Raw genomic sequence first — 13328 nt, forward strand, 5'->3', positions numbered from 1 at the left:
CACCCCACATCGCTCGATACCACCAACCCATTTAGTTGAACCACCCCTCCACCCACAGAGCCCTGGGAGAGAGGCCTATTAATGAGCGCTGTAATTAATAGATATCTCTGCTCTGTCTTACAGGAGGCTTCAAGGCCTGCAAGAGTGGATTAACCGTTTCCCCTGTCAACAATCCAGAGGACCCTGAGCTGGGTCCTGCAGGGCGTATGGGGGTGGAGGGCGGCACTTCAACACAGTCGCATCAATTAGCAGCACTTCAATATCTACGTTTAGCAAAATGTGATCATTCAGGGACTGTTTGTTTCTTGAAAATCCTCAAAGGTTTTGGGGGTTGTGATTTCATAAAGACTGAGTGTGAGGTCACACTTAAACGCGCTCTCTTTTTTTCCTTTAAATGCATTAGCGGTATGAGGTGTGTAAAAATAAAGATGATGGCGGAGGAACAAAGACTTTATATAGAGACAGAAAGAAGATCACGGAGGATTTATACAGACAACACATCAGGACCATTTTAACATGGCGATGGAGGGGGACAAATAAAATAGGCAGTCTGGAAGACCACACAAAGGTCTTTTTAATTAAGGAAGCCCGCTTCCAAATGAGGGCTCTAAAATCCGGTCAGCTTGTAAAAGATGACTTCTTCTGAGGCCCATAAAGCAAGAGAGCAAAAGAGAGAGAGAGAGAGAGAGAGAGAGAGAGAGAGAAAGAGAGAGAGAGTGTGTGTGTGTGTGTGTGTCTGTGTGTGTGTGTGTCTGTGTGTGTGTGTGTGTGTGTGTGTGTGAGAGAGAGTGAAGGAGAGAGATTTTTAAAAAAAATCAGACCACCTTATTATTCAAAGGCATTTTACAGAATCAGACTAAACAACAACAACTAAAGAACATTTTGGATTATAGACTCTTGAGTTAAATTATATTTTTGTACTATGAACTAATTTTGAAACTGGCTAACACACATGAGGGTTTGTCAAAAACTGCCCGAATTAGTATAGTATTTATATATAGTATTTATATATATATATATATAGTATTTTCAATACTATTAATAATTTTTAGACCAAAAATATTTATATATATTTAAATATTATGCCAGTGAAAATATTGGCAAGTCAAATACATTTAAACAAATACAAAATGTTTAAAAATGTATTTATATATACATATATTCAGTAATTCAATTTACATAAAATTGGTTTATACATGATAGTACTAACCATTTATTATAATTTTTTTAAACTTCCTTTTTATATATATATTCAGTAATTCAATTGATATAAAATTTGTTTATACATAGGACAAATCATTTTAGTACTATAAACCATTTTTTAATTTAAACTTCCTTTTTATATATAATATTCAGTAATTCAATTTATATAAAATTTGTTTATACATAGTACTAATAATTTTTGTACTATAAACCATTTTTTATTATTATTTAATTTTTTTTTTTTTATCTATATATATTCAGTATTCAATTTATATAAAAAAAAATTATAATAAAATATTTAACCGTGTAAACAAAACAAAACAATGGTGAACTTTCATCTATTAATGCATTCTGGTGTAAAAGGCCAAAATGTGCTGAGTAAAAGCACCTGTTTCTGTGTATTGCATTGAGAGGCAATCGATTATGAACAAGCTCCTATTACATTTCCACTGATGCATCACTGACACACATGCACACACAGACAGGTGTCCTGGGCTGTGCGGAGGACCACAAAGGTATTCTAGAACATTCCAGTAATGTCAAGGATGCATGTTGTGTATATATACACACAGCGTAAAGCCGGTTAAAAATCAGTGAAAACAAGCACCAGTGACTGTTTACACTCACAACACATTCTCTCATTCTATTTTGGGTGCCGGAGACAAACTGGTTTTTGTGGGGCGGCTGAGAAACCCGCCTCCTGTCCTGAGTGACACAGTGAGTGTGAAGTCAAAACGGCGGGTAACAAAAGAGGAAGAGGCCAGCATTGTAAGAGTCCCTCGTGCTTTACAGTGACTCTCAACAGGAGACACCCTGCTCTATAACTTTGACTGAAAGTTATTAGCGTTCTCTTTCTCTCGCTCTCTTTCTCCTGCTCTTTGAAATTCTATGACTCTATTAATCCAAACCTGCAATATTCACAACTCTCTATAAATTCAATTGTCAGATGCTGGATTTTTATTCTAGGCCGCACTTGAATCCAAAATTAGAGGCAGTAAAATTCACATTAGCTCTAAGAGAAATGGAATTCTAAAGCCTATATTTTAGAAGAAAAGAAAGCCCTTTCCGACAGAGAAGAGACTATTTGAGAGGTAATGATTTTATCTGTTTTCACCACTGCCTGGCGCCGAGCTTCAATCCCACAGTGTGCCATTAACAAAAGGAGTTCTTATGCTGAAAAGCAGTGGAATTTAGTTTAAGCTTATGAATGGAAATAATAATCGTTAAGTGGACGGGTAGAAAAAAAGGCAGGCAATAGTCAGCCGAGAGACAAGATAAAAAAATAAAAACGAGACATAATCGGTTGTTCTTTATTGTTAGGGACATTATTCTGATTCGACATTATAAATAGTGCTCGAGTTCGTAAACTTCTTGTAAATTATACCACCTCATTGTGTTAAGGTTCTAGTTTAAGTCTGTGACTGGGGCAAAATAAAACGAAACGTCGTTTAAAACAAGCAAAAATAAATCAGAAAATACTGAATAGTGTTGCTGTGCATTCTGCTGATTTAAATAAGTTGACATGGTAAAGGTCTAGCTGGCTAAAATATTGCAAGAATGCTTTAAAGCCTTTGAAGCATCGGTAAGGCTGGGTTGAAAATTCAAAACAAATCTTAATAAGCTTTTTTATTTGTATTTTATAACGGTCTGTAATCATGATCAATAATTATTAAGTTTCAGTAATGAGAAAAACTTGCCAGAAAAGTCACTTCCTGTCCTTTCCAAGAGAGTAACACAAAACATCTCAGATGTGCAGTCACTGTACAAAGGACAGAAGTGTATTCGTGATCTTATCCGGACATCAAATATTTAAGCCGTCTATTTGTTGAAAGTTAAAATTCAAAGTGGATCTGTGACCAAAGACATTATTGTTTTCCTTTTGTTCTCTTCTAGCTGTCGACTCTTTGTAATTTTATGTGCTGAGGCAAGGTGTCACAAATCAGCAGGAAAACAATTTTGGAAAACACAGCCACTTGGCAATGACAAGGTGTCATTAGCCTGTTTGATCCAGTGCTCTGACAACTATAGAGCAAACATATAATCATTGCATTAAGGTGCAGCCACTGAGAGTTTCTCTCTCTCTCTCTCTCTCTCTCTCTCTCTCTCTCTCTCTCTGCCGGAAGCAGTAAGTCTGTGTGATCATGGATAGCTGGAGGCGGCACAGTCTGCTAAATGCTGGAAAAGAACTGCCCATGACAGCTACTGAATGTTTAGAGCCGAAGATGTGTGGGAAATTGTTTTAGAAACATACATATCTTTATATTATCAGTGTGGTCCAAAAAGTCTGGGAATACATTGAAAATATGTATACATATTTTTTCTTCATTTAAATCTAGATGCTTTAGGATTTTGTTTTAAAAAACGACAAATTGAATTTGAAATATTCAGTGATAAAGTAAAAGTAAAAAAAAAAAAATCAATCTTTTTTATTTTACTTTTTTTTTATTCTTACCACTTAAAAAAAAAAAAAAAAAAAAAAAAAAAAACGTTTCATGCTGATGACATACACTGGGGGGAGGAATTTTTAAAGTGATCTGTTTTTTTGTTTGTTAAGTATTTCACTCTTTATAACTACATTTAATTATAAAAAAGAAACCTAAACATTTGTTTCACTTTTAGAGTGAGTTAAAAGCACATTTGCCCTAGAGAAAGCTGTAGGATATTCAATTAAACATTAAAAAACAGGAACTGATCTGCCTCTTTACAGAAGGGATACTGATTTCTCTTGTTCCCGCATGAGAAATACAGACGTGCCAAACAGGTTGCCTTTTCCGGCTGTATGGGCAGATCAATTGTTATAACATTACTGGGTTGGAAAGTAGTAATTCACTTCATTGTCGATGGACGCCTGCAAAATAACACCTCTGATTACAGTACATGCAATCAATGTGATAATGACAAAAACACATTTGTACAATGGAGCGAGCTGCCGTAAAAATGCCAGCGGCGGGCCAGTGGAGATGAGGAGCTAACGCTCTGCTGTGTAATAAATACTAGAGGATCAGCAGCCTGATACAATAGAGTAAATGTAGAGAGATAAGAACATATATTTACATTTTGCAAATTCTTTTTGCAAAAGAAGGGGGGTAGACAAATTTAAATCTTTAAATAATGTATTGGCTTTCTGTTTTATCCATTTTAAATTGAATTTAAATACAAAAAAAGAATGTGCTGTTCTCCCTCACTGACAACAGTGCAGGGTTAAGATGTCCAAACCTGATAAGAGTCATGTGTGTGTGTGTGCATGCGTGTGTGTGTGTGTTTGACAGTCCCTGGAACACTCGTAGATGAAAATCTTGATGATTTAGGTCATTTTCCTGTGCGGGCAGATAAGTGTTCTGCTTTATCAGGTAAGATGTCCCTCTCAACAACACACACAACACACATATACACTCACATGCATATCTTGTTCTGTATGCATTTTGTTTTATAATTATTTGTAAGAATTTCAGCAAAAAAATGCCTGTCTAGCTGAATCACTGTCAATGTAAGAGGTCAAGCTAGAGTTTGAAACACACAAAACAGGATTTGTGAAGTTTGATGTGATCATTATTTCATTATCTGAAGTTCTTGCAGGTAGGAGCCAGCGATTGCTTCTTCGGCAGTGACAGGCCCTAAAGAACAGGGCAGAGCAAATAAGCTTTGGCATTTTTCAATAAGCAATACGCTTAAAATCACTGCTTTACCGCTGTTGGAGCGCAGCACCCATCTATTCAACAACCCCAACAGGACATGAGAGCAGATAAGCGAGGATGAGCCGCAGTCTCAAAGAAATGAAATTGCACGTAAATATAATAAAAAAATAACGGGACAAAAAAAAAAAAGAGGAGATTAAAAACACATTCTATTAAACAGATGGTTAAAGAGGATTTTATTCCAGGAAATATGACAAGCGTGTAAAAGAGGTGCTGAGAGTGGGGGAAAAGAGGGAGGGAGAGAGAGAGAAATGGTGGTTGTTTTTTGGTGAGTGAACCGGTGAAAGCCATGTCTTTAACCAGATCAGATTCTTGAAATTGGCTGTCAAGGCAGGATTGTCCTGAGTTATAGCTGTCTATCACCCCCGCTCACATGGAGACGCGCCGAGCTGCTGTCGCCTTCCCCTGCCGCAAAGCATCTTAAATTTTCAACACCACCATCTGTTACAAAATCTAATTCACATTCCGCCCATAATCGGGTTTACCTCTGTAATACCCGTTCTGCCACTCTCTCTCTCTCTCTCTCTGCACGGAGCCGGTCCCCAACCCTGGACGAAACACCCTCCATGTCTACAGGCACTTTCATTAGGGTGAAAGAAGAGGCGCAAATAGTCAAATCATTTTTCAGCATCTTTGATGCTTTGATGATCAAGATTGTAACATCACTCTACCTTTACTGACAGAACCACAGCTATACTATTGCTTAATATCCCTTATTAATAACATAGTTGTCAGAGACAATAATAATTGATTATGTATTTATAATTGACTATGTATGTGTTAATATAAATAATAATAAATAAATTATAATTGTCTCTGACAATATATATTATACACATATGTGTGTGTTTGTGTGTATTGTAATTATTATTATTTTCATATAAATAATACTAATTGCAATAAATCAACAGAATATAACTATGCATATTATACAAATAAAATATTATAATCAATAAGAATACACTTTTAACATATAAAACCAGCAATGATAATAGCACTGCTAATGTGAAAATTGAAATATATATATATATATATATATAAAATGACAAGAATATCATAACTATACTTATATTTTTAATTATTTTAAGGTATCAATAGTATTCACAATAATATCAATATTGTTTTGTCATTATTTCAATTTTAAATAAATAACTGAAAAATGTCATACAAACACCACATCTATCTAAGACATAACATCTCAATAAAACATCCAGCTATTTCCAACAAGTGGTCCCTGACCACCACATTCGGCCCCAAGACTCCAGAAAGATTTTAAGTTTCAATACTACAATATAAAACACCTCAGTCTAATAATCCTCCCAGTTCTAAACCCAAAAGCCCTTCATTTACCATCTGCGTTTAGAGCAATCTAGTTTATTACGCAACCCGCTAAATTTACAGTAACAAGCCGCTCCCTTGACAAATTAATCATTTTCCGAGTATTTGATCATATAAATAAAACAGTGCCTCTGGAGGCCGAGGAGCTAAATCAGTTGATTCCGTTTATCTGGGAAATGGCTTGCATCTGGGTAACAGCTCACCAGCAGATGGAGAGGTTTTTCCCCTGACCCCAGGACCAGGCTTCTGTCTCTCTCACTCCGCTCTGAGATGAGAGTTATCAGCGGATGGTGTGTGCATGTGTGTGAAGAAGTGTTGAAGGTGGGTGTTCGCCTATTTCAGTAAAGGGATTTATTTTTCTGAGCAGGCTTCCACAAGCGTTCAAAGTTCTCCTGGTTCCCAACAAACCTGCGCCCTTTTGTATTAATGTATGTTTTTCCCATGAATCTTATGCTGGCATAACTGATTGAACTGTAAACAATGTGTGTTTGTGTATCATAGGTCTATGCATGTGTGCCAGTACCGGTTTGATGACCATCGCTGCATGACTACATGAATGTGCGCTTACAGGAGTGCATGTGTGTGTGAATCTATGCGTGACTGACCTCAAATCTTCTGATACAGCTGCTAGTAAAACATCCTGCCCTGTTTGGCATGTGTGTGAATGTGTTTGACATGTCTGTGCCTGGCAATGGAGGAAAATCATCCGCAAAATGGAATTTTCTAAATGCAACGCGGTTAGCATTGCACTCCTCCCTGAATTAACACCACTGACGCACATCTAAGCACCTCAACATGAATACACACAAGATTTCAAACTGTGCTGTGACCAATGTGGATGTTCAGGGTGAGAGCCATGTCCTCCAGCTCCCAACATGCTTTGCTGGCCCATGGCGTGACACGGTTGTGCCTGGCAGGCCTGTCTATAGAGAACCACAAGCTCAGACTATGCCAGTAACGTGATCCTGATTGGCTTAGAGCGGAAAAGACTTCTTGCATGCGAATGGAGCCTAATTGGTTTGACCCAGACTAACCTGTCCCAAATCCAATCCTTGTAATACATTTGAGGGTCCCTGTCAAAGCACAGTCACCTTCTTTTAAAAGGTTTGTTTAAAAAATCCTGCCTTAGGACACACACCTACTTTAACTATACCCAAAAAACATCAGAGTATGACGACAAAGAAGAAGTTGAGTGTTCAAAGTGACACACAGCCATTCCTACATTACAAATCAATGCTTTGCAAATACTGTGACTAATTATATTGTTCCTTTGAAGCACCTTTAATATATATATATATATATATATATATATATATATATATATATATATATATATATATATATATATATTAGTAAATTAAAATGAAGAAAGAAATACAAATGTTACTGAAAATGTATTTATATTTCAAAGAAAATAAAATGTACCTTTTGAAAATATATCACAGAAGTGAAGGCACTTTTCTTTCTGACCCTTCCGTAACCTCTAAAGTAATAACCATAAATGACCTGAAATTACAACAGTCAAACAAAGACATTTTACAGAAGATGGCCTGAGAGAGAGAGAGAGAGAGAAAGAGAGAAGAGAGAGAGAGAGAGAGAGAGAGAGAGAGAGAGAGAGAGAGAGAGAGAGAGAGAGAGAAAGAGAGAGAGAGAGAGAGAGAGAGATAGAAGGGCTTGGTGAGGACTCTTAACTGGTCACATCTGGCTGTATTTTATACGCAAATCAGCCCCCACTAAATCTAGATAAAACTCACTGACTCGTGATCGGAGCAATGATCTTCATACATCTAAATTTATATGCTAATCGGAATCCTTGAAGCATTTAACACATTCCTCTGCATCTGGAGGGGACGACAACCGGCAACCTCTCTAACCTATACCCATAAACTCAACATAAACTTTCCCTATCCATCTAAACCCACAACTATATTCAATCTGAGCATATCTGTCTATCTATCTATCTATCTATCTATCTATCTATCTATCTATCTATCTATCTATCTATCTATCTATCTATCTATCTATCTATCTATCTATCTATCTATCAACCAACACTGAAGCTCAAGGCAGAAACAGATGTACAAATGTTCCTCCATCAACACACACATTAAGAAATAACACAAATGAATATGACCTGATTACTTTGTATCAGTGTTTGGCACAGTTATAGGCCCAGGGAACAGCCTAGGACAAGGTGTTTAGTGCACAATGGGTACGTCATGCAACAGTTACATCCTGTGACTTGACAACAACACGCACAGACACTACACGTACTAGACTAAGACACTGACTTGAATGAAGCAAGCATGGATAAATAACAGCTGGGCAGGCAAAACACAAACAAACACACAAAGAACTGATTTTGGCTTTTGATGACACTATTATTGGTCCTTTCCTTACCTTTGGTTATATAGAGCATGTGCATCACGCATGTGACTGGCCTCGATGTCGTATTGCTGTTGTGTTCTCCAAGCGCCGCATTTGGCGTACTTATCTTCGCTATTAACTTGGGCCTTTGATAAATTCATTCTACAACAAAAGGGAGAGCAAGAAAAGGAATAAAAACGAGGGTCAGAGAGATGGACTGAGGAATTCTGATAAAGAACCATTGAGCCATTAACTGCTGACAGACAGTGACGCAGCTCGGCACACTGAGAGACAAAATATTCCTTCTTTTCCTGACCGGCATTCTTCAACGGATCCGCTGTAACTGTGCGTCTCCGCTGAGGATCGGAAGAGGGTAAACCTGGGCTCTTTTGTTAATGCCAGAACCTAATTGAAACCTGCCTTGACGTTTTTAATGCACAGACTCATCAATCTACCGGCCTCCGAGTTAACAAGTTTGGGGTGTCGGCAGATAAAAGAAGGAATCGGGGAGATCAGCGCACGCCCGTGGCCCCTGTACACATCAGGGCGAGAGAGCCTGTAGCTTTACGGGACCCGCCGAATCAGAGGGTTCAGAACGGGTTGAGAAATGGCCATATAAAAACAAACGTACAGGGAAAGGTTTGACGTCACACCTGTACGAGTTTATTTGCTACACATAGGCCATTTAAGGGCAAAGATTGACGTCTTTACTAATCAAAATCTTGGTTTTAACAAAGTCGCAGCTGCAGGTAATCACATAAATACATAGGAAACACTCTAAGACGCCTCACAAGAAAACAAAAGACTGCGCAGATGTTATAGGAGTGTCTGTTGCAGACTTACTGTATGTAAATAACCCCTCGCCTGTGTGTTAGTACAGCAAAATCTTTAAACAAACTTATGGAAATTAATTGAGGCAACACAAGTACCTAAGAAAAACACCTGTTCACATTAACACACACTTCAAGTTCTCAGCAAAAACAACTAGATTTCCATCAAAGATGAACATTTCTGAAACACTCATTTTTGAAGATTCTGAAGATTCTGTACGATAAAAGTAAAGGAAGTGAAGTGGTACGAGCCACAGGCAGTGCGGTTGAGTGTATGAGTCTGCCACACTCTCTAATTAACAGAGGAGGCCCCTAATTCTCCTTCTCCGTTCCAACTCAGCAAACACGTTCAATGTCATTAGAGCTGCACAACCCCCAACTGTCCCCACACTCGGACTGATGAAACTAATCACTCAACTAATGCTGTGCTTCAGCGGCTGTCTGAGAGAATGCAGCCATGAAGATCTGTCGGTCTTCCTGGCATTCTCTTTCTTAGGCTCCCGTCTGTCTTTCTGTCGATCTGTCTACGATGAAGTTTAGGCATTTCTTTCTGTATGTCTTTTTCTTCAAAAAATCGTGCACTTTCATTATTAAAGTATAAAGCTTAAATGTATCTTTTTTTTCTTTTGCATTGTAGTTTTAGTATTTATTGGAATTAGAAGCTTAATCAATTTCTCAGAAACTAAATCCCATTTAGAGTACATGAAAGCCACAAAAAATGCATAAACTTCAGGCGCCGTTTCATTATTTGAGAAAATAGTATGTTGTGAATAAACAACATGATCGTCAAATCGCGTTGTCGCAATTATTGCTAATTTGAGAGTTAATTCTGGAGAGCTGCACTTTAGAGTGGGTGTTTACCTCATAAACAGTGGGCAGAACAGCGTGTGCTGTGTGTGTGTGTGAGTGAGGCTGAAGAGCCAGTCAGAGCTTAGTGGAAAAAAGCAGCACACACACACACACACACACACACACACACACACACACACACACACACACACACACACACACACACACACGTAATGTGTTAGCTTTAGTTCTGGGCGAGTGAGCGGCGGAATCGATAAGCCCCACATCACACACGCCACACGGCCTGATACACTCCTGTTTCTCTCAACTCTTTTTAACGTGACTTTACACACAAACACACTACTGCACTCCCAATGCCAGCGGCATTAAATATCTGTCATTAACTACTGGGATGCTTTCTAAAGCAGTGTGCTATTTTTTTTTTTAAATTCCGACAGGCCATGCTGTATATAACAGGACACATCAGCAGCAGACGAGGATGAAAATTACATCAAAAGCCAATAAACTCTTTGACTTTAGTGGCACAATATTAAACATCTGAAAAGAAATCAGAAAGGAAGGTTTGCATGTAAAATAGTACATTAACAATACAGTAAATACATTTTCTAAGCATATTTAAATGCATTTCAAGAATATAAAATCTCTTAAGAAGAATAAGAGATCATATTAAATGTTTAAATCAAAGTAAACACCACAACACATGAAAAACATGCACAGTAAGACATGCACATATACACGTACATATACAAACACACACATTTATCTCAGTCATTCTCTGAACACTTCCAGAAAACAGAAATATCTATTTCATCTTGACTGCTAAAGTACAGCTGATATTTCAGAACAGCATATGTGACAGAGCTATGTAAATAACATGGTAATTGTGGCCTCTGAGTATGTACAGTAAAATAGTTTATTCAAATATATGGAAATTAATTAGGGCAGGATTGCTGGATTGTTGAGCACAGCCAAAATGTTTCCTAAATTTGTACATTTTTTACAGCATATCCCATTAATCATTTACTTGGGTCTTTACTAACATTTAAAAATATATATAAAATAAGAGAGGGGGGGAATAAAAGAAATGAGAAAAAAAGCAGACTTATTATTATTAATAATAATAATAATAATAATACACAAACAATTTTAATTGATATTGTCTGATAATCTCACCACAAAGTCACACTGAAAGCAGATCAATATTATGCTCCTTACACTGAATTACCTCAGCCTTGATTCAAATGAATTCACATATTAATATTTCCTTTTAGTTCATATTATTTTATTATTATTAATAATAATACAATTCTTATTTAAATATATTATTATTATAAAATTTCAGTAAGAACTAAAAGATCATTTTCAGAAATAACAGGATGGTAAACAATGAAAGCAAGAGTAACAACGAAAATGAAGTGTCACTTCAGATCAGTGGGAGAAACAGGCGCTTCTAGAGGAGAGAATGAATCTATAGGGATCTACCTGAGCCCATTTCACGCTACTGTCAAAACGCCTAAGTACTGCATCCATGCGGACAAGGATTAACACGCAGGACAATGAGCTGAATTAAGCCAGGAGTGTGTGTGTCTGCGTGTCTGTGTTGCAGCCATGCTCTGTGACTCACTCATGTGTTGCTATTCCATCTGTGAATAGTGGGGGTCTGATTGATTAGACAGGTGCCATTCTTTCTTATGCAGGAACGGCCACCCCATGCATGGTAAATGCCATGCCTATATCTCTCTCTCCCTCCACTCCTTCCTGACAGCTAACCTAGGCTGGTTACTCATATCCTACTAATTACCTGGTACAAGACGGTCCTCCTAACAGCTAAAACACACATGCACAATAACCATTTACACATGCTTATGAACAAAAACAATTTCACAAATAATTTCTTTAGTAAAATGTTTAGCTATTAAATGCCACACAACTAGCGCTATCATGCCACAGATGCCGCCGGTGGCGGCTTTAAACCGTGTCAGCAGGGATTCTTGTTATTGTACGTCGACGAGCACGTGATTTAACCTTTGGGGGTTGAAGGCTGAAGAACGGGACAGGTGGAATTAAATGCGGGCCTCGCACGCAGGGGCAGCACAGGCAGCGTGGACGGCCACGCAGCAGATGGACTGTCAGCTTTAATATGACGGAGCGCGTGCGGCCGCTCCAGCCTGGAAGCATGCGGATCTCTACGGGAATGCAGCCGTTCTCCGCGCAACAGGGGCTGGGAGCAGACGAGAACGGAGCTATGAAGCGCAAATACACCCGTCTGACACTTCACACAAACATACACAGATCTGCTCTTACATCCCGCCAAGTACGCCAACATTTTTTGCTTTGATACCTGCACATACATGTGTGAAGCAACTGCGCATCTAACCCCGAGTTTAAAAAGTGCCACAGGCCGCAGTCAGGTACATACATACCCTGTCTGGAAAAATTACCGCACATAAGCAGATTTGTTCAGAAGCCTTCCATCATGGATCGCTTTGATAATCTACAGCAGTGCGAAATAACACTCGTTTGAATTAACTCAGACAAGCATTTTCGCATTCTAGATGAAAAAGAAACAATAGCTTCTGTTTGGATAAGCGTTTCCGTGGGACACATTTAAACAGGTTTTAAAAAGTCATGTTAAGCAAACAGAAAGATAATGCACATAAATATGCTGGAGAAAATGACACAGATAGGCTTGATTTAGCGGCATTTGAATTTCTAATGAAGCACATTTCTCTAAGGATTTCATCATTCTGATTTATTTGTGGGAAGGATTGGCCTGAGGGTGAGCATATAGATATTAATACATATTTGCGACATTTTGAAAAATCACTTTTTCTAAATATCCTGACTGAATTAATGCACTAAAATAATTCAATGCGATGCAATAAAATGAGATAATAGAGAAATAAAATGATTTAAGTATCTGAACAGTGTTGAAGTTCAGCGATTCAAAGAGATGTTACAGTCCAGAACAGCCTCCAGAAACACTCCACAGCTGACTGCATGGAGTCAGGCCTTACACGGTACGCATCATACTGATCTCATAACACACACACACACACACACACACACACACGTGATGTATGAC

General features: G+C 38.0%; 1 protein-coding gene across 9 annotated transcripts in view; it reads right to left on the reverse strand.

Annotated features, from left to right (window-relative positions):
• esrrga (estrogen-related receptor gamma a) overlaps positions 1-13328 on the reverse strand; it is a 160407-nt gene that overhangs the window by 53352 nt on the left and 93727 nt on the right. For 5 of the 9 annotated variants that reach the window (XM_079632753.1, XM_079632752.1, XM_079632751.1 and 2 more), the window contains exon 2: positions 8637-8765. The exons of the other annotated variants lie outside the window; for them this stretch is intronic. In XM_079632753.1, the coding sequence (XP_079488879.1) occupies positions 8637-8764 (128 nt within the window). In that variant the 5' untranslated portion in view covers position 8765. The remainder of the gene's footprint in view (positions 1-8636; positions 8766-13328) is intronic. 9 annotated transcript variants of the gene reach the window in all.

Source organism: Phoxinus phoxinus (assembly GCF_949152265.1).
Source record: "Phoxinus phoxinus genome assembly, chromosome: 13".
Classification (NCBI taxonomy): domain Eukaryota; kingdom Metazoa; phylum Chordata; class Actinopteri; order Cypriniformes; family Leuciscidae; genus Phoxinus; species Phoxinus phoxinus.